General features: G+C 47.5%; 1 protein-coding gene across 26 annotated transcripts in view; it reads left to right on the top strand.

Annotated features, from left to right (window-relative positions):
* The first annotated feature begins 344 nt into the window (after positions 1–344).
* Positions 345–23,824, top strand: part of TNK2 (tyrosine kinase non receptor 2) — a 45,797-nt gene continuing 22,317 nt past the window's right edge. For 11 of the 26 annotated variants that reach the window (XM_045502436.1, XM_045502428.1, XM_045502422.1 and 8 more), the window contains exon 1: positions 22,613–22,986. In XM_045502436.1, coding sequence (XP_045358392.1) covers positions 22,909–22,986 — 78 coding nt within the window. In that variant the 5' untranslated portion in view covers positions 22,613–22,908. Of the gene's footprint in view, positions 714–18,081; positions 18,200–19,499; positions 19,600–20,096; positions 20,301–22,612; positions 22,987–23,824 lie in introns of those variants that run through there. The other 15 variants (XM_045502420.1, XM_045502440.1, XM_045502433.1 and 12 more) reach the window with 9 other exon arrangements.

The following is a 23,824-nucleotide window of genomic DNA, read 5'->3' as shown; positions in this document are numbered from 1 at the left end:
GGCTGGCCTGTGGTGCAGGAGGAGGGGTTGGGGCCCCGCAAGCAGTACCAGGAGAAGGGGGGAGGCAGCCCCGCAGTGCAGGAGCGTGGGGAGGCCCGCGCCGGGGTGCAGGAACAGGGGGAGGGGAGCCCACGCAGGCTGCTGCAGCAGCCCGAGCCGCTCTCCGAGTTCGGGGACCGTTCCTGGGAGCGCGGGGAGGGGCTCGAAAGTTCCGGGGAGCCGGGGGCTCAGCACTGGGAGAGCTGCGGGCGCCTCAGGCGGGAGGCAGTGGTCCTGGGAGCGGCCCCGACACGCCGCGAGAGACTCGAGCTGGTGGGGAGGGCCAGGCCTGTGGGGCCCCAGGGGCCTGAGGGGGAGGGGCGCCTGGGGGTGCAAGAAGCAAATTGGTTGCCCGGGGTGCAGGAAGGACAGGTGGTGCGGGCTGTCCAGGAGACATACCTGGACGGGAAGGGGTCCCAGGAGGGAGAGGGGCCCCCCGAGGGGCACAGGATCCGGAGGCGCCGGCGGAGGAGGAGGTGGTAACCTACAGGCCGGCTGCCCAGCGCCCGGATCGCTCAAGGGCCGTGGTGAGCGCAAGATGTAGGGGTTTGGGGATTGGAGCATTGGAAGCCGCTGCCCCAGAGCGGGCAGTGTGTCCTGCTGGATCCTCTTCTGCCACCTCAGCCTGGACATCATCGAAACTGTGTCTGCAGGGAGGCAGCCGAAGGCAGCAGGTAAGGAAACCCAATTCCCTTCCCAGCGGGAGTTGGTGTGTTTTGAAGCAGGGGGCTGCAGTTATTTCAGGAGAGGGTAGTCTCCAAACTGCTCTTGTTCACTTTGCTGTGTTTAAACCTGGGGAGGAAGGAAGCAGTGCAATTTCAACAGCGAGGCAGGACCCCTCCCCCCAGTACTAAAAATGCCAACTAGAGTGATGGGGCATTTCCTTAGAGTCTAGACTGGAGGTGAGACTGCGAGGCTACCAGGCCTGGGCAGAAGGCAGAGAGGGGTAGCCCTAGGCCAAGGTTGCGGAGGAGGTAGTCACCCCTCCATCAGTCTGCCCCTGGAGATAGGAGTGCCTCCGTGCCAGGGCTGGGATGGTGCAATCAGCACAGGTTTTCTCAGGTCCTCAAAACAGATTCCAAAAAAGGGAAGGGGCAGCATTGCATTAACCGGACTTTATCTAGTAACCCTGTTAGCCATGTGATGTGAGTGTGGCTGCCAGTGACTTGAGCACGAGCCTGACCTGCTCCCGCCACACCTTCTTGTCACAGCTGATTAATAATCGAGGGCTCAGAGCCAAGGATGAATAGGGGTAGCAGGGCAGAGAACTACTGGTGAGGCCTTCTGTCTGGGTGTGGGCTCTAGGCCTCTAATTTGAAAGGGACACTTTGAGGAGAGGGTGTTTGTACTACTGGACTCTGGGCATTCTCTGTGGCCCAGAGCTCAGCCCCACCCCATGGAGGTGGACAGCTGTGGCATCATAGGTTCTGTACCAGCCAAGGCCAGCTCCTGTCGCAGCCTAGAGGTGGGGCTTACAGGGTGGGGACTAGATTTGGCTTCCTGTTGACTCTCCGGTGGCCCAAGTGCCAGGCCTACTCATTCCTGGCCCATAGGGGGTTGGTTGGCCAGTTTATGGGCCTCATCCTCCTAGGGTTGTTCACCTCTTACTTGGCATTTATAAGTTCCTGCTCCAATGGCCCTCAGGTTGGGGTGGGTGCAGAGTTGCTGCTTGCCTTAGCTGGGTCCTATGTCTGAGTCAGGTGGCCCCAGCCGCTTGTCTAAACCAGAGTGGGTGGAGATAGTCCTCTCTAGTCTGGACAGGGGGAGTGGTGGTGGTGGTGGCTGGGGCAGCAGAGCCATAGGCAGGCAGCTCCTGGGACTATGCTGGAGGAGCCGGTTAGTCTGCTCCTCATGCAAACCCCAAACCGACTGTCAGCTTCGTCCCACGTCCCACGCCTGCCTGTCACACTGCTACCCCAAACACTCATGCACCGGAAGTTCAGCTGCTGTGTCCACGGTGCCTGGCCCTTCTGGGGTGTCCAAACTGGTTCTGGCTCTCTGGAGCCAATGGAGAGATTTGTCTGTTCTAAACACATAGACATAAGCATATACCTTTATCCTGTTTCAGGTCAACTTTTTTGAATTTGTGGTAGATGAAGAGAAGCACTTTGACAGTTCTGGGTTTAGACCATCTACTACCTGTGTAACCTCCTGGGGCAAGATAACGTCTCTGGGCTTCAGTTTCTGTGCAGTGGGCCATGGTTTTCCTTACACTGTCCTGAGAGCAGAGGGCTCAGTCCCCTTTTTGGCAGTTTGGTGCCCACTTTCCCGGGACCCCTGCTGGCAGATGTTGGGGAGGAGCTGTCTGTGCTCCCAGACCTTTTCCTCTGGTCCCTAAATTCACAATTATCCCCTGTCCTGTGCTTTATTCTGGAGAAGGAAGTGGTTATTCTTTTTGTTTTTAATAGTGGCTTTGGTTATTCTTTTTGTTTTTAATAGTGGTATGAATATATCTGTAAAACCACCACCACAATAAAGATAATGAACATACCTATTATTCCCAACCAACCCCCATAGTTCTTTGTGCCCCTTCCTAATTCCTTCTTCCCGCCCCTCCTTTGCCATGCCGTTTCCCCAGGCAACAGACTGGTCTGCTTTCTGTCACCATACATTAGTTCACATTACCTGGAATTTTATGGAAATGAAATCAGACAGCATGTGTCCTTTTTTGCCTGGCTTTTTTTTTTTTTCAGCATAATTATTTTGAGATTCATGCATGTTGTGTAAGCTTCAGTAGCTCATTTTTTATTGCTGAGTAGCATTCCATTACACATATATGCCACAGTTTATCCATTCACCTGATAATGGGTTGTTTTTAGTTTTTGGTTATTACAAATAAAACTACTGTGAACATTTGTGTAAGTTTTTCTATGGACATACTATTTTATTTCTCTTGGGTAAATCCTTAGGACTGGAATTGTGAATCATATGGTAGGTATACATTTAACTTTTAAGAAAATTGCCAGACTTTTTTCCAAAGTGGTTGTCTTATATTATATACCTACTAGTTGTAGGGCGCCTGGGTGGCTCAGTCAGTTAAGCGTCTGACTTCAGCTCAGGTCACGATCTCGCAGTTAGTGAGCTGGAGCCCCACATTGGGCTCTGTGCTGACAGCTCAGACCTTGGAGCCTGCTTCAGATTACGTGTCTCCCTCTCTGTCTGCCCCAACCCTGCTCACACTCTGTCTCTCTCTCTCTCTCTCAAAAATAAACATTAAAAAAACTTTTTTACATACCTACTAGTTGTATATGAAAGTTCAAATTCTTCCACCTCTTTGTCAGCACTTGGTATGGTCAGTCTCTTTATTTTAATTTAGCTTTTATTTTTTTTTTAATGTTTATTCATTTTTGAGAGAGAGAGAGAGAGAGAGAGAGACAGACACAGAGAGCGAGCCGGGGAGGAGCAGAGAAAGAGAGGCGGACAGAGGATTCAAAGTGGGCTCTGCCCTGTAAGTAGCAAGCCTGATGCTGGGCTCAAACTCATGAACCTTGAGACTGTGACCTGAGCTGAAGTCAGATGCTCAACCGACTGAGCCACCCATGTGCCCCAGTTTCTTTAATTTTAGACCTTCGAATAGGTCTGCAGTGGTTATCTCCTTGATTTTAATTTGCATTTCCCTAATGACTAATGTTACTGAGCATCTTTTCATGTACTTATTTGCCATTTGTATATCTGGTGATATGTCTGTTCAAATTGTTTACCCATTTTTTAATTGTGAGGGTTTTTTTTGTATTGAGTTTTATGAGTTCTTTATATATTCTGCATACAGATCCTTTATTGAATATGTTGGGATTGGATATGTTTGATTTGCAAATATTTCCTTCCATCTTTGGCTTACATTTTAATTTTCCTTACGGTGCCTTTTTTGATGAGCAGAAATTTAAAATTTTAATGAACTCCAGTTTAACAACTTTTTTTTTTGTGGTTTATGCTTTTGGTGTCACGTCTAAGAAATCTTTGCCGAACCCAAAGCACAATGGTTTTCTCCTGTTTCTCTTCTAGACATTTTATTTATTTATTCTTTTTTTTTTTTTTTAAATTTTTTTTTCAACGTTTATTTATTTTTGGGACAGAGAGAGACAGAGCATGAACGGGGGAGGGGCAGAGAGAGAGGGAGACACAGAATCGGAAACAGGCTCCAGGCTCTGAGCCATCAGCCCAGAGCCCGACGCGGGGCTCGAACTCACGGACCGCGAGATCGTGACCTGGCTGAAGTCGGGCGCTTAACCGACTGCGCCACCCAGGCGCCCCTTATTTATTTATTCTTAAAACAATTTTATTTTTAAGTAATCTCTGTGTGCAATGTGGGGTGCGAACTCACAACCCTGAGATCAAGAGTCTCATGCTCTACCGCCTTCCCCCTTCTAGAAATGATTTTTAGGTTTTACATTTAGGTTTAATGATCCATTTTGGGTTAATTCTTGTGTATGGTGCAAGGAATGAATTGAAGTTCAGCTTTTTTGCTTGTGGAGATCCAACTATTCCAGCACCATTTGTTGAAAAAACGTGTCCTTCCATGGAATTGCCTTTGCACCTTTGTAAAAAAATCAATTGTCTGTATATGTGTAGATACAATCTGGGCTCTCTTGCTTCATTGGTCATTTTGTCTATCTTTATCCTAATACCACACTGTCTTGATTATTGTAGATTTATAGTAAGTCTTGAAATCAGGGTAAAACCTTGAACGTTGTTCTTTTCAAAATTGCTTTAGTTATTCCAGCTTCTTTGCACTTCCACATGCATTTTAGAATCAATTTGGGGATAATTTCTATAAGGAAGCCTCCTGGGATTTTGATTGGGATTGCATTGAATCTGTAGATCATTTTGGGGGAAATGTCCATTATCTTAGCAATATTAAACCTTCTGACCCATAAACAATATATGTGTCTGTATATGGACTTTTAAGAATTTCACCAGTGTTTTCTAGTTTAAGTATACAGATTTTTCATGTGTTTTGTCAGATATATACTTAAGTATTATGTAATTTTTTTGATGCTATGTAAATGGTATTTGGCTTTCTTACTTTTTTATCTTAATTTTGGTAAAATATATATAACATAAAATTTACCATCTTAACCATCTTTCAGGGTATGGTTCAGTAGTGTTAGGTACATTTACATTGCAACTATCACCACCATCCATCTCCAGAACTTTTTAATCTTGCAAAATTAAAACTCTGTACCTATTAAACAATAGCTCTCCATACCCTCTCCACCCTAGTCTTTGGAACCACATTCTACTTTATATGAATTTGGCTATTCTAAATACCTCATAGGAGTAGAATCATGCAGTATTTGTCCCTTGGTGAATGGCTTTTTTCACTTACCATACATAATGTATTTGGAGTTCATCCATGTTGTGGCATGTGTTAGAATTTACTTCTTTTTTTAAGGCTAAGTAATAACCCATTGTATGAATATGCTACATTTTGTTTATTCATCTGGTGGTTGTTTCCCACCTTTTGGCTGTCGTCAATAATGCTGCTATAAAATGGTATTGTTTTTAAATTTCTATTTCCTATTGTTGTTAGTATATATATATATATATATATATATATATATATCCAATTGATTTTTGTATATTAATCTTGAATCGCACCACCTTGATAAATGTATTCTAGTAGCTTTTTGTAGCTTCCATTGGATTTTATACATAGGCTGTCATGTCATTTGTTAATAAAGACAGTTTTACTTCTTTCTTTCTGATCTTTATGCCTGATAATTACTTGTTTTTCTTGTCTAATTGCACTGGCTATATCTTCTGGTATAAAGTTGAGTAGAAGAGGGGTTACTTGTTCCTTCAGTCTTTTCACCATTATGCATGATATTAGCTGTAGGTTTTTCATATATGATCTTTATTAAGTTGAAGAAACTTCCTCTGTTCCTATTTTACTGAGATTCTTAAATTTTTTATTAAAAAAAATTTTTTTTTAACGTTTATTTGAGAGAGAGAGTTGAGAGCACGAGCAGGGGAGGGGCAGAGAGAGGGAGACACAAAATCAGAAGAAGGCTCCAGGCTTTGAGCTGTCAGCATAGGCCTGACACGGGGCTGGAACTCACGGACTGCGAGATCATGACCTGAGCCGAAGTCGGATGCTTAACCCACTGAGCCACCCAGAAGGTCCTGAGATTTTTAATAGGAATGGATGTCGGACTTTGTCAAATGTTTTTTCTGGGGGCACCTGGGTGGCTCAGTCGGTTAAGCGGCCGATTTCGGCTCAGGTCATGATCTCCCGGTCCGTGAGTTCAAGCCCCGTGTCGGGCTCTGTGCTGACAGCTCAGAGCCTGGAGCCTGTTTCAGATTCTGTGTCTCCCTCTCTCTGACCCTCCCCCCCCCCCCCCCCCCCCCCCCGTTCATGCTCTGTCTCTCTCTGTCTCACAAATAAATAAACGTTAAAAAAAAAAAAAATAAATAAATAAATAAACAAAAAATGTTTTTTCTGTGACTATGGGATTTTTTTGTTTTAGTTAATATGTTGAATTACATTGATTTTCAAATTTTTGTGTTTTTTTTTTTTTTTTTTCAACGTTTATTTATTTTTGGGACAGAGAGAGACAGAGCATGAACGGGGGAGGGGCAGAGAGAGAGGGAGACACAGAATCGGAAACAGGCTCCAGGCTCCGAGCCATCAGCCCAGAGCCCGACGCGGGGCTCGAACTCACGGATCGCGAGATCGTGACCTGGCTGAAGTCGGACGCTTAACCGACTGCGCCACCCAGGCGCCCCATAAATTTTTGTTTGTTTTTTAAATGCTTATATTTGAGAGAGAGAAAGAGAGAATGAGCAGGGGAGGGGCAGAGAGGGGGCAGGGTAGAGGATTTGAAGCAGGCTCTGCACTGGCAGCAGTGAGCTTGATGTAGGGTTCGAATTCACGCACCCTGAGATCATGACCTGAGCTGAAGTCAGTCACTTAACCAACTGAGCCACCAGGCACCCCTGATTTTCAAATGTTAAACCAACCTTGCGTTCCTTAGACGAACTCCACTTGGTCATGGTGTGTTATTCTTTATATGTATTGTTGAATTCTGTTTGCTAGAGAATTTGTTAAGAATTTTGCATCTGTGTTTATGAGGATAGTTTTCTTTCCTTGTACTGGCTATGGGATTCATAATACACATCTTTATTTTAAAAAAATTTTTAAATGTTTATTTTTGACAGAGTGAGCAGGGGAGGGGCAGAGAAAGGGGGGTACAGACGATCCAAAGCAGCCTCTGTGCTGGCAGCAGACAGCCCGATGTGGGGCTTGAAGTCACAAACCGTGAGATCATGACGTAACCTGAAGTCAGAAGCCTAACTGACTGAGCCACCCAGGTGCCCCAGGATTCATAATACACATCTTTAATCACAGTCTGCCTTCAAGTGATAATAGTATGAAAATTTATATTTTTATTTCTCTCCTCCTTTTATGCTATTATTCAGAAATTATCCTTACACACGTTGTAAACCACGCTATTTGGTATTATTTGTGTTTAAACAATTTACTTTTTAAAGTAATGTACATAATAAAAATGTCTTAGGTGTCTACCCCTGTAGTTGCTATTTCCAGTGCTTCATTCTTTGCATAGATCCATATTTCTATATGGTATTATTTTCCTTCTGTCTGAAGGACTTCTTTTGACATTTATGGTAGTGCAGGTTGGTGATGAATTCTTTCAGCTTTTGTATGCTTAAGTTTATTTAGCTTTTATTTTAAAAAGATATTTTCATTGGACTAGAACTCCATTTCATTAGTTTATTCTTTCAGTACTTTAATGATGTTGTGCCACTGTCTTCTCATTTTCATTTCTGCAGGAAATCTGTTGTCATTTTTTTTTTTCTTAAGTAAGCTCTGTGTGCCCTTCATGGGGCTCAAACTCACCACCCGAGATCAAAAGTTGCATGCTTTCCCAGCTGAGCCAGCCAGGCGCCCCCTCTGCTGTCATCTTTATCTTTGCTCCCTGTCTATAACATGTCTTCCTCACCCTCCCCAGCTACATTTTAAGATTTTCTCTTTATTACTGATTTTGAGCAATTTGATTATGAGGTATGTTGGTACAGTTTTCTTCATGTGTCTTGTGTTTGGAGTTCATTGAACTTTTTGAGTCTGTGGGCTTATAATCTTAATCAAATGTGGAAATATTTAGGCCATTATTTCTTCAAATATTTTTTTCTGTTTCTAGCTCTCTCTCCTTTCCTCAGGGAACTCCAACAATACAAATGTTAGGCCACTTGAAATTGTCCCATTGCTCACAGACGCTTTGTTCATTTATTTTTTTTCTTTTAAATTCTTTAAAATTTAATATTTATTTTGAGAGAGAGAGAATGAGCAGGGAAGGGGCAGAGAGGTAGACACAGAATCCGAAGTTAGCTCTAGGCTCTGAGCTGTCAGCACAGAGCCTGACATGGGGCTCAAACCTATGATCCGTGAATTCATGACCTGAGCTGAAGTCAGATGTTTAACTGATTGAGCCACCCAGGTGTCCCCCCTATTTAAAAAAAATTTTTTTTTCTCTTTTTAAATTTTTATTTAAATTCTATTTAGTTAACATACAGTGCAATATTCTTTCAGTAGCAGATGCTTTGTTTATTTAAAAAAGATTTTTTTTTCTTCTCTGGAGTTAATTTCAGATCATTTCTATTATTGTGTCTTCGGGTTCACCAGGTTTTTCTTCTGCAGTATCTAATCACCTTTAATTGCATTCAGTTTATTTTTTTCATCTCATGCAATGTAGTTTTTATTCTAGAAGTTCAATTATATTCTTTTTAAAAATATATGTTTAAATTTTTAAAAATCTTTATTTTTGAGAGAGAGAGAGAGAGAGAGCAAGTGGGGAGGGGCAGAGAGAGAGAGAGGCACAGAATCTGAAGCAGCCTCCAGGCTCTGAGCTGTCAGCACAGAGCCTGATGCAGGGCTCAAACTCACAAGCTGTGAGATCATGACTTGAGCTGAAGTTGGATGCCCAACTGACTGAGCCATCCAGGTGCCCCTTAAAAAATATTTTTAATAGCTATATAGTTTTATAGTAATAATAGTTTTAATAATTGTTTTAATGTTTAATTATTTTAATGTCCTTGCTAATTCTACCATTTGTGTTAGTTCTGAGTTGGTTTTGATTAATTGCTTTATCTCCTTATAGGTCCTAGTTCCTGGCTTTTGGCATGCCTGATAATTTTTTATTGGATGCCAGACAATGTTAATTTTACCTGGTTGGTTGCTGGATACTTTTGTATTCTTATAACTATTCTTGAGCTTTATTCTAGGATGCAGTGACTTGGAAACAGTTTGATTATCTTGGGTCTTGTTTTTAAGACTTGTTAGGACCAGAGCCATGTTCAATCTAAGGCTACTAATTTTCCTGCTGAGGCAAGACCCATCTGTGAATTGTACCCAGTGCCTACCTTTTCTAGTTTGGCTGGTGGGAACAGGCACTTTTCCCAGCCTTGGGAGCACCAGGCATTGTTACTTCTAATCCTTTTGGGTGGTTATTTTCCCTACCCTTGGGTAATTTCTACACATTCACATAGATGATTAGTGCTCAGCTAAATACTTGAGGGGAACCCTTTATAGACTTCTGTGGTACTCTCTCTTCTTTGCTGCTCTGTTCTGTGAACTCTGGCCCCCTAAGACTCCCCAAACTCTAAGCTCCATCTCCTCAACTCCTGGAGTCTTTTGGGGTCTGACAGTTTCCCTTCTCTGTGCTGTAGCCTGGAAACTCAACCATAGGGCTGACCTCTTTTATTTCCTGACTCACAGGTATCACTGTCTTTAGTTCCCTGATATCTGGTATTTTCAAAACCATTTTGTATATTTCGTCCAATTTTTTGTTATTGCAGTCAGGAGAACAAATCTGATCCTTATTATTCCATCTTGGCCAAAGATGAGAATTTGAATTTAATTCCCCCATTGCTACCCTTCTACACTTCCCATCCTTCAGTCTCTTCACTCTACTGTCTGTGTTTATTGTTACGGTGTAGTAAATTGTGATGACTTTTCCTTTCCTGCACAACTTTTTGTTCTTCCTGGAGTTGCTTTTGTTTGTTTGCTTAGTTTTCTGTGCACCTTTCAATTAGCCAAATTCCAGTAGCTGTCTAAGTTTCTCAAGATGTCAGTTCCATCAGATATTCTATCAAATTTATCTTTCTGAAGAAGTCTCTTTCAGAGCCTTGTGCCCTGAAGCAACATGGTCTGGTTGGTGTCTATCACAGGTGCTTAGCCATCCTCTTGGAACCTCCTTTCAGCATCTGGGCATCTCCTTCACTGCTCTTCTGTGTTGGATCTCCTGCATCCCATGTCTTCTCCTTTGTTGGTTTACTCTCTAGTTTTGGTAGAGTCTGTCCTTTAGTAGCTTCCTGAGGGAGGAGGGTGTATGGGTGGGAGATTATTTGGAGACCTTGCCAGCCTGCTATTCACTCAGCTGAATATAAAGATCTCGGTTGGAAATTGCTTTCCTTCACATCTTGAGGATATTGCTTTTAGGTTCTAGAATTAACACTGAAGTCTAAGGTCACTCCAAATCCTGTATGGGACCCTCTCCCTTGCCCCAAAGTGTGTAGGATCTTCTCTTTATCTCCAGTATTGTGTTTTGTAATGATTTCCTAATTAAGTAGCTTAGTATGGGTCTGTTTTCAACTTGTGCTGTATGCTCAGTGAACCCTTTTAGTTTGGAAACTTGTACTTCAGGTCTGGGAAGTTTTCTTGTATTATTTTGGTCATCTCTCTCTCTCTCTGTCTCTCTGAGCTCCTTTTGTTTAGATATTGGACCTTCTTATACTGATCATCTGGTTTTCTTTTCTTTTTTTTTCCTCTCCTGTTTGCCATCTTTGTGTCTTTTGTTCTCTGTTGCAGAAGATCTGAACTTTATCCTCCATCCCTTCTATTGTAGTTTTAGCAATTATGATAGCAGTAAATGTCTGTTGATACTATTTTCTCCCATGTGTGACATGGATGAGGTAGACACAAAACTACTAAATTCAACTTTAGTAATAGAAACCTTGGGAGAATGGGTTAGGATTTTTGATTAGGGAATTATCCACATTTCACTAAAAAACAAAACAAAAACAAAACCTCCTTCCCAAAAGGGCTTATTAACCTGATAAAGTTTCAAGGTCAAGGGTAACAAAAAATTAGATTAAGATAAGTGTGAGAATTTGATAAGGAAAACATTCTCAGACTGAATTTATTGAGAATTCAGTAGAATGATTTTTTTCATCCATATTAATGGGACTCAGAATTGAGAATCACTATCAGTATAATAAGTAGTCCCATAAACTGATGCTCATGGCTATGATGAGAAGGGCCTTTGAGAGAGTGGTCAGTGTCAATAATGGGAGAGAACATCTGAGAACAGGACTGTTCTGGCCAGGTCAAACGAATTGGCACAATTACAAGCTTTCTACAGAGCAATGGTATTCAACCCCAGTCTGGATTCATCTGAAGAGGCTTCAAACTACGATGTCTCAGGGGGCGCCTGGGTGGCTCATTTGGTTAAGCGTCCACCTCTTGGTTTCAGCTCAGGTCATGATCTCACTGTTCATGAGTTCAAGCCCCACATCAGGCTCCACGTTGACAGCACAGAGCCTGCCTGGGATTCTCTCTCTCCCTCTCTCTCTGCCCCTCCTCTGTTCTCTCTGTCTCTCAAAATAAATAAACTTAAAATAAACTAAAAAAAAAAAAAAAAAAAAGATACGCCTCAGGGGTGCCTGGGTGGCGCAGTCAGTCATTTAAGTATCTGACTCTTGATTTCAGCTCAGGTCATGATCTGACTGTTGTGAAATTGAGCCCTGGATTAGGCTCCACATGCTGAGTGTGGAGCCTGCTTAAGATTCTCTCACTCCCTCTCCTTCTGCCCCTCCCCTGCTTGCGTGTGCACTTGTGCGCTGTCTCTCTCTCTCTCTCTCAAAAAAAAAAAAAAAAAAAAATGACACTTCAGTCTCACCTAGGTCAAGTTGATTAGAATCTCAGTGGGTGGGGTCTACACATTGACACTTTCCTAGCTCCAAGGTGATTTTAATGCATAGCCAGGGCAAAGAGCACCTCCAGAGTTTATTGAAGACCCTTGCTTCTCAGAGTGCGGCCTACTGGACCAAAACATGTGTCACTTGGCAGCTTGTTAGAAATGGAGAATCTTAGGCCCTATCTCATATCCATGGAATCTGTATCTGCAGTTTAACAATATCCCCAGGTGATCTGTATGTGCATTAAAATTTAAGAATCACTACCTCATTTATCCATTCAACAGGTATTTATGAGCAAGCACCTGCCATGGGCCAGACTCTGCTGGGTGGGTTGGGGATGGGTCTGTTGAATTTTGTATGTACCTATTGTGTTTGTAATTTTTTGTTTCCCAATAATATCCTGTTCTTATTTTGAAGATACACTATCTTGTCTCTGAGGGTATATTAATGAGCATTTTTTGGTCTGAAATTTTCTTCTGCATAGTCTGTTTCCCCTTGGTTGCTTTTTTCTGTGTGTTTTGCTCTCTCTCTTCCATGTTACAGGCTTGTCTTGGGTGTCTGGTAATTTTGTGTTGTCTGCTCTCAACGGAGGATGGGGAACTACAGCACTGAATGGTCTTGTTGATGGAGTTTCTTTGTGTGGTGACTAGATGGGCCATTTGTTGGGAACTCCTAGTGTTGGTATCTTTATATCTTTCTTGGCCAGGTCAGAGTTGCCAGAAAAGACACTTGTGTCTCCTGCCAAGATGTGGAAGCCTGGCTCCATGTTCCAGGAGCAAGTCGAGAAGGGGATTGGGGTCTCAACATCCATGCATGCTTTCCTTGTTTGGGATGTAGCACCTGCCTGCTGCTCCCTCCCACCCCCCTGCCATCTTCCATGAAGCCCACTGTGCCAGTCTCAAGATGTTCCATTTATCCACTGTAGGGAAATCCCTGTTTTTTGCAGGGTGGTAAAGGGACAGTCACCCAGTGGCTCTGTATTGGGGAAGGAGTATGGTGGTGCTGGTGGTGGGGTCTTACTGCTTCTTAAATAGCTTTTAAATAATCCTCTATTTTTTAGCACTTCCCTCTCTCACCTCTTCTTCTTGTAGGGGTTTCTGGGGCTTCAAATTCCCAGGCCATTTGAGGATTCTGTGGGATCAGTCAGGTGCTTCTCACCTTGGGAGTTGTGACTTTTTTTTTTAGGTTCTGCTCCTAGTTGTCACTGGCCCATCATCTGCTTTCCAGCTTGTTGTGGTTGTTTCCTCTGCCATTCAAAAAATTTCTCTTGAGGGGCACCTGGGTGGCTCAGTTGATTAAACATCCAACTTCAGCTCGGGTCATGCTCTTGTGGTTTGTGGGTTTGAGCCCCATGTCAGGCTCTGTGCTGATAATTCAGAGACTGCTTCAGATCCTCTCTCCTCTGCTCAGATCCTCTCTGCCCCTCCCCTGCTCATTTTTGTGCTGTCTCTCTCAAAAATAAATAAATATTTTTTTAAAAATTCTCTTTAGAAAAATAAATTCTCTTTAAAAATGTAGTTTTGGAGGGGTTTTGAGAAGGAATGGAATTATGTGTGCGTGTGCAATTTACTGTTTTTTTTCCTGGAACCTCTGTCCCCTCTTTAAACTTCCTCATAGAATCCATGAATTCATTCAATATCCAGTATATATTTAATGAATAGGACTATAACTCTGCCCTCCGTGGGCTCACGTCATTGAGCCAAGAAATTTAGTGTGCATTTATTTGTATATGGACTGAATCCTGGCTTCAGCTCTTACTCTCTGCATGACCTTGGTCACTTCTTCAAAACGTCAATTTCTTCATCTGTAAAACGGGGATAATGTAGAATAATAAGGGGAAGTTTTTAATCAGTTAGTGAAGATAAAGCTTTTAAAGGACTGCATGTAGGGATCCCTGGCTGGCTCAGTTGGTAGAGTGTGCAACTCTTTGATCTTGGTGTTGTGAGTTCAAGTCCCACATTGGGCTTAGAACTCACTAAAAAAAATAAAAGTAAATAAATAGATAAAAAAACATTGCTTTCTATTAAAAAAAATAAAAGAACCTGCACATAGTGTCTTCTTGAGGACCCAGAACATAACTTCCCTTTCCTGTTTCCCCAAAACCCTAACACAGGGTGAGCACATAGAAGGTGCATGGTGAGTGACTGAGGCGGGGTTTGGAGTGAGAGTTTTGGCTTGGTCTCTTCCTTCAGCAGCTGTATCTCCTGGGAGCCCTGGAGCCAAGGGCCTTAGCTGGGTGTAAGAACAGTGGGCTCTTCCTGTCTCTGCCTGTCTCCTGTATGCTGTGTCTTCTAATAAGGCAAGGCCTCCTCTTCCTGGGTCCTTAACGTTTATTAATCCCTGACCTTGGTGTGGCTGCTCCTCTGTGTCTACAATCACCACTGCTCTGAACTATTGATCTCCCCTAGTTCCTAGGGATCTGTTTCCAAAGATAGCTCCGTAAGTGCCTTGTTTCACAAGTCCCTTCCCCTTTTAGGATCTCAGTTTCTTTATTGCTAAAATGGATAGGCAGGATATAGTGGGAAGGTAGTCCAACATTTCTTTTACTCCTAGGTTCAGTCCCTTTGTCTCCTGGGCCCTGCAGCCTGTCCTTCACTGGGTGTTGCTAGCTCCTGGGGTTCTGGTATGGACATGGTCCAGAGGGGATGAGCAGTCCCTCTTGCAGAATAAATGCTCTACCATTCACAGCTCTGGCTTCTTTCCCCACCCCACCTCCGGGGCTCAACAATAGGCCCCTTCAGCTCTAGGCTCTTGCTGAAGGGGTGGGGGTGGGGTGAGGCCTGAGCCAGCAGGCAGAGGACCAGCCAGGCAGCCTCTGCGCAGCCCCAGCCCTAGAAGAGCTCTGGGAGTGGCTGGCTGCTGGGAGCTGTGCTGCATCCTTCCTCCCTTCCCGGGAGTCACTGCATCGCTTGGTGTTGTGATGATGCCTGGGCCAGAGGATTGGCAAGAGGCAGCTCTCTGCAGTGGCCTGCATCTGAGCCCTGGCACCAGGGTGTGCATGGTGTGCATGTGCACAAGACCCAGACAGCTGCCGGAATTTATCCTCTGTCACACATGAGTAGGGTTTTGTTGGTGGGAGGAGTGCTCCAGGAATGTGTTAGGGCTCTCAGTGTCCTGTCTCTGAGTGTCAGGGTTGGCATGCCAATCTTGAGCCACTGGAGCATGAAACAGCAACTAAATACTTTCAAGATCAAGTTGGTACATGTGGGGAGGTATTGAGTTCAATGTGGGTCTGGATAGTGGATAGGTTCTGTGTAAAGGTAGATTCTTTCCTTTCTTCTCTGAAAGTCACACCTCCTTTTCTGTTGGAGTCGAAGATAAGGCATAGTGGGTCCCTGTATCTGATCTGGGTCCCTGCTTCTGTGCCCTGCCTTCCCACCCTGTTACTCCCTTGACCCCCGTGGTGAGGCTGGGATGCCTGACAAACTGAGCTTCCTTCCCATCAACATTGTTGTATCGCCTACCCCAGCTGTCCCTGCAGTCTAGTGAGAATGCAGCCTTCTGCAGAAGGCCGATTCCTGGCCCTCCCTCTGCATAAGCAACTGACTGGCCTTGTCATCCCTGGTGCTGAAACGGCTTTGTGGGAGCAAAGTAGCTTACTGGGACTGGAGTGGCTGTAATGAGATTGGCAGCCCCTCTTTCTATGAAGGTGCTTGCTTTTCTGGATTAGAAATACTGGGAGGGAGCAAAGCCTGGGCGGGGGTGGGGTGGGGGAATGAGGCTTATTTCTGATACCCTCTGGAAGTAAAGCAGGCCCCCTTTCTCCAGTGTCCATCTTATGGGTTTGAAGTCTCTTTCAGGAAACTCCTCTTGACCAGATACCTTGCCAGCTTCTGCCTTCAAGTTGATAGATAAAAACAGCTGGTTACTTTACAGGGTACAAACTACAGTAGAGGTGTGTACATAGAATCTCTCAGTAGAATTATATATTGATACAGAGTGCTATAAGAACAGTGAGCCTTTAAGGATCAGAGCGTGATGGATAATTTGAAAATTATACATTGATTTGGCTATTTTCCACATGTACTACACTATAGTTGACTGTTGAACACGTGGGGGCTAGGAGTGCTGACCTCTCACACAGTCTAAAATCTGTATATAACTTTTGACTCCCCAAAAACTGAACTACTGATAGCCCACGGTTGAGTGGAAAACTTAACCAATAACATAAACAGCACATATTTTACATTTTATATGTATTACGTACTATACTCTTAGAACAAAGTAAACTGGAGAAAAGAAAAGGTTGTTATTAAGAAAATCATAAGAGAAAATACATTGTACTGTACCGTATTGAAAAAATTCACACGTTAGTGGACCTGCACGATTCAAACCCATGTTGTTCAAGAGTTAACTGTATTGTGTGTTTATACCATTCCTGTTTTCAAATATTATTTTAACGGAATAACATGGGAAGCATGGCAAAAATAACCATTTAGAGGTAGGAAATGGCAATTTACAGAGGAGATGACATGGGTCTTGGGGATGTGTTGGAATTCATCATGTAGACAAAGAGAAGGACTGTCACAAAGAGAATAGCTCAGAGACATTAAAAATTTTTTAATGAGAAATGTTCTTTTTTTTCCTAAAGTTTTCTTTCTTGATTTTTGAGAGAGAGAGAGAGAGAGAAAGAAAGAAAGAGAGCAAGTGGGAAAGGGGCAGAGAGAAGGAGAAAGAGAGAATCCCAAGCAGGGTCCACACTGTCAGCACAGAGCCCAATATGAGGCTCTAACTCACGAACTGAGATCATGACTTGAGCTGAAATCAAGAGTCAGATACTTAATTGACTGAGCCACCCAGGCACCCTGAAACATTAAGATTCAAGAAGGGAGTGGGGCGCCTGGATGGCTCATCGGTTAAGCGTCCAGCTTCGGCTCAGGGTCATGATCTCAGGGTCTGTGGGTTCAAGCCCCACATTGGGCTCTGTGCTGACAGCTCAGAGCCTGGAGCCTGTTTGGGATTCTGTGTCTCCCTTTCTCTCTGCCCCCTCCCCCGCTGTCTCTGTGTCTCTCTCTGTCTCTCTCAAAAACATTTAAAAAAAATTAAAGAAGGGAGTGTGTGTAGGGAAGGGCAAGTATTTAATTTGGCTGGAATATGGATATTTGAAGAAAATGATGAGGTATGGAGGTGGACAAATAGGCAAGGGGAGGATCTTGAAGGGCCTTGTATTTGGCTCAATGAGGAGTTACAGAAGGATATAAGCAGGGGAGGGACTTCAGATGACAATAATAGCAATAGGCAGCTGTGTGCCAGGTGCTGTACTAAGTGTGCTGTTCATTATCTCACTGAATCTGCACTCTGTGAAGGAGGTGCTGCTATTTCTTCCCATTTTACAGGAGAGGAAATTGAGTCTTAGAGGTTAAGGTATTTGCCCAAAAGTTGCTCAAGTACAAAGTGACAGAGCCTAGATTTCAGATCTGGTCTGTCTGACTCTTGATCCTAATGGTATTGATTGGGAGGACTAATGAGGAGGCAGAAACAAGATTTTGTGTCCTGCCCAGTGGGGAAGGTAGGAAGTTATAGTTGCAGGGGGGCCAGGGGTGAGGTTTCTAGCCTGGGTGGCTGGCATTGGCTTGTGATATTTTCAGTTGGGATATAGGAGCATGCCTCAGCTAAGTTGAAGGGGGTGATGATGAGCTCAGTATGGTTATACAGAATTTGTGGTACTTGTGCATCCTCCTGGTGGAGCTGTCCTGTAAATGTCTGTAAATGTGGGCCTAGAGCTTCAGGTGGTCAGAAATAAAGACAGACAGCACATGGTAATTGGAGCCCTGGGGCAGGGGAGGGAGAGGAAGTGACCCCCCAGGGAGCAGAGCATCCACTGAGAAGAGAAGGAAGGGTGAGTTCAGAAGTCTTGGGGAAATATCAGTAGTTAAGGAGGACAGGAAAGAGGCTCCAGGGCTAGACTTGGGGCCTATGGGCCCAGCACCACTAGCAAATATGCCTCAGCTTTGCCTCTCCTCAGAACCACAGCTGCCAAGCTCTCCTGGGAGGGAGGGGGCCCCTGTGTCCTGGAGATGGAGAGGGTGTGGACAGCCATGGTGTGTGTCTGAATCACCCCCTCTCTCCATTGGCCCCAGGCCAGCCTCCTCCCCAGATCTGTGTGATGTCAGAACTGGGCTGACCTGAAGGTGTGGGGTTGTTTGGTGCAGTTCCCTCTGGGATGAGGTCCCAAGGGGAGCCAGCCTGGCCTTGGTCCAGAAGTTTGGGGCCTGTGTATGGAGGGGTGAGTTGAAGTTGACTGGGCTTTGTGGGGCTGGCATGTGGAGGCAAGATAATCCTCTGGCTGGGAGAGGAACTATAAGCCCCCCCCCCTTCCTCCCAATATGTTGTTTTCCCTCTAGAGCTTAGAGAAGAGGGAGGGCAGGGGTGGAGAGGGCTGGCTTGGAGGTGAGGTTGGCATATATTCCCAAGAATACGGTAGATTGTTTTGGAAAAATCTCTTGGCCGGAAATTACATGTCATGTCTGCTCCTCAGTGTGGATTTGTCACTTCACTGATGCTGCTGGAGAGGCTGGGGGAGGGGAGTGGACAGCAGAGGCAAGCTGGTTCCTGGCCACTCCCATCTCTCTTTAGAGATATGGGGGCAAGTTGTAGACTACAGGGGTATACATGTAGGGTAGATCCCCCAAGTTCTAAAGGTAGTTTGGATCCTGTGGGAATCTTGGCAGGATGGCATTAGGAAGGGAGGGTAATGGGGGGTGGGGGGGTGGGGAGGAGATAGGGAGAAAGCAGGAAGGAGGAATAATTTGGATCATACCATTCATCCAGTGAAGGGAAGAATGGATGGGCCTGGCATTTTCATGCTCTTTTTCTCTGACTTTGGGTCAGGACAGCTTCCTGACTTTGGCTGGGTTCTTGCAGCTTCCCACAAAACTGCTATAGCTGCTGTAAGATACCCAGGGACTTCTGCCTGGATTAGATCTCCTGCCTGGCAGGGTCATCCCCTACCTCAGCATGCTTCAAGGTGAAGGAACTTGTGAGGAGATTGAGCCTTATAGGAACTCACCCAGTATCCTCTTGGGGTCCCTTTCCTTAGCCTCAAGGTTGAGTTGGTTGATGGGAGGGCAGGTGTCTCAGCATCTCCCTCCTCCTCTGCCCCAACCCTCCCGGAAGTGGAGGGTGCCCTGAGCTCAGCCCTAAATACCTGGTACTAAGGAGTCAGTGGATGCTTCAGATGCCAGCACAATGAAAGGGTGTGCGTGGGGCGCCTTGAGGCCCTCAGGGCGGGAGGGAGAGGAGGAGCCTCTGCAGTAGGACTTCCTGATCACTAGGCAATGGCCTCGCCCCAGTGCTGGGTGGCAGAGCCCGGCGTGGGCACGTGTTGGAGCAGCTCCTACGGCGGGGAGTGTGGGCACTCGAGGCACTCTACTGAGGCCAGAGGTCAGCCCCAGCACTGTGCCCTGCCCTGAGCTCCCCTGCGCACAGCCTGTGCAGTCTTGGGGGAGGGGGACGGGGAGGCTAGGGAGATGTCAAGGCTGGGCTGGGAAGAGGCGTGGGGCAGGGGCGGGCTGTGGTCTCCCTCCTGGTGCCGGAGGCGTGGCTTCTACGACTGGGCAGGTTCTCGGGGCGCTGAGCGAGTGGAGAGCAGTGGAGTGCGGAGTGGAGCGGCAGGGAGTCCGGCAGGTGGGCGCATGCTTGGAGCTTGGTGGAAGCCGAGCGGATTGGGGGGATAGGCTTCAGGCCCCAGTGAACGGAGGGGGGATCTCAGGCCGAGTCAGGATGGGGCTCCTTTTCTGTGAGCCTCTTGGATGGACCTCCTTATGTGGGAGGTCTTGATTCCCCAGGACCTAATTGGTGGCAGTGGAGCTCAGAGATCATGGAGGTAGCCAAGGGGCTGAGGGGAGCTGTGGCCCTGCGGTCAGTGGAGGGGGGTCGAGGCACCTGGATGTCTCCGGGGGTCAGCAGGTGGTGCTGCGGAGAGGGGAGAGGCGGCGGCTCCTTGGAATGGAGGCTGGGGACGTGATTGGGGGAGGGGCCAGTCGCAGGCCCGGCATAGGTGACGGCGACCATCCAACCATCCGGGCTCGGCTCCGGCACTGGCCAACCAGCGGTGGATATGAGGCTGTGGGTGGGTATGCTGTGGGGTACGGACCGGCCTTCTCGGTTGAGGCGCTCAAGCAGCCCCTGCCCTCCTTCTGGAGGATGCTGGAGGCCCGGCCCCTCGGGACGCAGGGCAGTGACGCTGCCGCTGCCGGTGCCGCTGGAGGGGCGGGGGCTGCGGGAGGGCTCTGCTCTCCTCCCTGGCTCTAACGCCCGGGAGTTTGGGTGCCATGGGGGAGAGATCTGCATATCAGCGCCTGGCTGGGGGTGAGGAGGGACAGCAGGTAATGGGAGAGGACTGGGGGATAGCCAGGTAGCTGGGTCCTAGACCCCATCATCTGCCAATGAGCTGAGGGCCCAGCCCTGCTCCGCAGCAGCCTCTCAGGAGTGAGGGGCGTCTGTGCTTCTGGGCCCCAGGACAGATCCTGGGGGCTGAGAGGCTGGGTAATGAGGTGTTTTTGTGTGTATGTGGTGGGTGAGGGGCAAGTCAGTGGTGGGAAATTACTGATGCTGCCACCTGCCTCAGTGTCTCCGGTTTCTCTGGGACCCAGTTAAACTGCCTTTTGGGCTTTCTTCAACACCCGGTGGGAGCACCAGAAGCAGTGCCAGGCTTTGGGTGTAGTCTTTTATGGGCACTGAGTCCTTGTTCCCTGGACATTCCTGCTTACTTTTGAATATGCATATCAAGCTAAATGCCCTTATTTGCTTTAGGAAATATGATCGTTATTCTTGGGGCTGCTTCCCTTCTGCTTGGAGATCAAGCACTTTCTCTCTTGGTCGGCAGAGGGCGATAGCTGACAGGACTAAGGGGGACAGAAAAGGTGGAGGTTGTTTTCCGTGTCTGAGAGAAGGGGTCCAAGAAGTGGCCTGAGCTCTGACCAGGCTTTGCTTTTCCTCACAGCCTTTTGCAGCTGGATTGCTGACCAAGTTGCTGAGGCTTGTTCTTACCCAAGGTGTAAGGGAAGAGTCAGGCATGGGGTTCTGAATGATTTGGGACACATCTTTTGGGGGTGGCTACACTCTTTAATCTGGCCATTCTGATCCAGCAGCCCCCCTTTTGCAGTAGAGGGAGTAATTTTGCTTAAATTGTCCCCTAAAGTCAGGTCCCTGGGGCTCCTTCAGGGTGGTGCTTGGTGGGAAGTAGGCAGTAGGCTTCTCTGAGCCAAGGGCATTGTCTGCCAGGGTTTTGGGAAAAGTCATTTCCAGTGTGATCTCAGCCCGGCCTTATCTTGTCTATTAGCTCTGACCCCAGCCTCAGACTGGTGATTCACTGGACCAAGGGGAGGCTATACCTGGCTGGATCCCCGAGCTTTGTGTGGTAGATGACACAGGGATGAGGAGGAGGGACTGAGAGCTTGAGAGCTGGCATGTCCCCCAACACCCACACCCCCTACCCCTCCACAGGGTTGGACCAGGAAATGGCTGACCTTTCAGGTAACCTCCCTGCTAAGAAGGCTGGGCACTAAGAGAGGCCCTGGAAAGTGAGCCTAAGATGCTAACTCCCCAAAACTCTCACCCAGCTGTCTGCCCCACCATCCAGCTGGGGTTCCCAGAGCTGGTAGCCAGCTGGATAGGGACAAGAGAACAGTGTACAAGAAACGGGCTCTCTGGACATGGCTGCTGATGGGGGGAGGGGTTGCTGAGGGAGCCTGCGAGGACTTCCTGCAGCTGTCAGGTGTGTCTGGGGGCTGTAGTGAGGGGGGTGTAGGAGCAGCTGGTACTCTTGAGGAGGGGCAGAGGGATCATTTGTCAGCTGTAGGAACATGGGGGGCCAATGGGGGCTTGGTGGAGTTTCTCCAGTTCTTTTTAGCTGAGGCTGTTGCCTGTGTTTGGGGGTGCTATACAAGAAACATCCTATAGCCTAGAATCCTATTGCTTTGGAGTGAGGACATCCCAGCAGGGTCTAGGGGCATATTTGTTTGTTTAGAGGGGCTTTGGATCTTAGCTAGCTGGTCTGGGGGAGGAGGCACCCTGGATGTTGTGGGCAGTGCAAGGCAACCCCAGGGGAGGGGGTGGAGATTCCTCACCCCCACAACCCCCCTCGCTCTTGGCTGGACTGCCCCACTCTGGCAGGCTGCCGGCCTCCTATTTCCGTCGGGCACCAGGGTAACAGGGCCACATTAGGGCCTGAGCCAGGAGACGCCCAGCCAAGACTGGGACTGGGAGATGGGGGAGGGTCTCTGAAGGGTCTGCCTGCAGGGCCCAGGAATGTCTGTCTGGGGTCCAGGCCCTCAACTCAGGCTGTGTTCTAGCCCCCACAGCCCCAGACAAGCCCATGTAGGAGCCTGTAGCCCCTCTTTGTACGTTGCTGCTTGATTCACATAGCCCCCACCCTAAAATCCCAAGAGTTGTCTGCAGCTATGGGGGCTGGGGTGGAAGCCAAAGACAGGGGGCCTTGTGTATGGGGAGGCAGGGGGGCCAGTGCGGGTGGCTGGGAGGAAGAGTCCCCTCATTCCCGCCACCCTTTTGGCAGTGATTCAGAAAGGTCCTTTTTCAGCCAGTGTCAGAGCTGCTCAGCCGGGGAGGGAGGGACGAGGGAGGGAGGGCAGTCAGGCGGGGGAGCCAGGGAGTAGGGCTGAGCTGTGACCACTGCACTGAAGAGAAGTCAGAGAAACAGGACAGAGGACCCAGGCTGCAGCCAGCCCAGAGAAGAGCTCACCTCCTGCCAGACTAGCCAGCTGTGGAAACAGCTGTGCAGCAAAGAAAAGGAGCCCACCCTCTTCTTCTGTCCCATTTCCCACTCCTGTTGTGGGATTTGGGGGACTCCTGGAGCAGGTCTTTGGCCAACTTCCCTTCTGGGCAGAACCTTAAATTCAGGAGCTAAAGGCTCTGCTCCCTCATATCTTGGGCCAAAGTCCCAGGGTCCCAGTCAGGGGGTCCAGCTCCGTGGAGATGCCAGCAGCCCGTCGGTTCCCTGGCCTGGAGCTTTCTTTCCCTCTCCTGGCCAGACTACGGCGACGCCTGTACACAGTGAGTGGGGGCTGGGGATGTGGGTAGGACTGACTGGGGACTGGGTCAGCCCCTCAGAGCCAGCACTTCACTGAGGAGCAGAGGACAGGACCGGGAATGGCTGAGGGCTTGATAGGGGTTCTGAGACCAGGGCCTCTCCCCTCAGCTGCTGCATTCTGGTTAGTGAGCATGTTAGCAAAGTGTATGCGGGAAATGTGCGTGTCTGGAGAGTGCCACGCCACACGTCAGACACAGGTGTGGGACTGTGGGTGTGCTGGGGGCCAGGCACACGCACAGCTGAAGACTGTGAGCAGGGTGGGGGGGAAAGCTTCAGAGACAAAGAAACTTGGCGGGGAAGGGGCACTTAGCCAAGGGGAAGGGGCTTATCCAGGGTCACCCTGGTGGTAGAGACAGAACTAGGACCCTGATTGCTTTCTTCTCACTGGGATCCCAGTGTTCTTCCCTGTCCCCCACACACCCCTACGCAGAGCAACCCTGTCCCTGGGGCTGGTGAGCAGGGAGGGGAGTGTCCAGCTGAGCAGGGAGATCTGTTAGCTGGTGTCTCAGGGAAAAGGAACATGCCAGACTGTGCTTTCTGCACAGCTTCAGGGGAAGGGCTGTGTGTCTCCCCAAGTCCTGACCACCCAGGGCATGGCTTTGAGCAGTTGCCCCCAGAGGAGGGTGGGAGTGGGGAGTCTAGAACCCTAAGACTTGGAGACTGGGCAAGAAGAGGAGGGAGACTTCAAACTGCTTGCCCTGCTGGCAGGCCACATCGTGGGGCATGTAGTGGGTGCAATTGCTTTGCTCCAGGGACAGGGTAGTGATGGTGGAAGTGCTGGCTGGCCCTGCCTGGCCAGGC

This window comes from Leopardus geoffroyi, chromosome C2 (genome assembly GCF_018350155.1).
Source record: "Leopardus geoffroyi isolate Oge1 chromosome C2, O.geoffroyi_Oge1_pat1.0, whole genome shotgun sequence".
NCBI lineage: Eukaryota > Metazoa > Chordata > Mammalia > Carnivora > Felidae > Leopardus > Leopardus geoffroyi.
The sequence above is the reverse complement of the archived record's forward strand: the minus strand, read 5'-3'. Positions and strand labels throughout refer to the sequence as shown.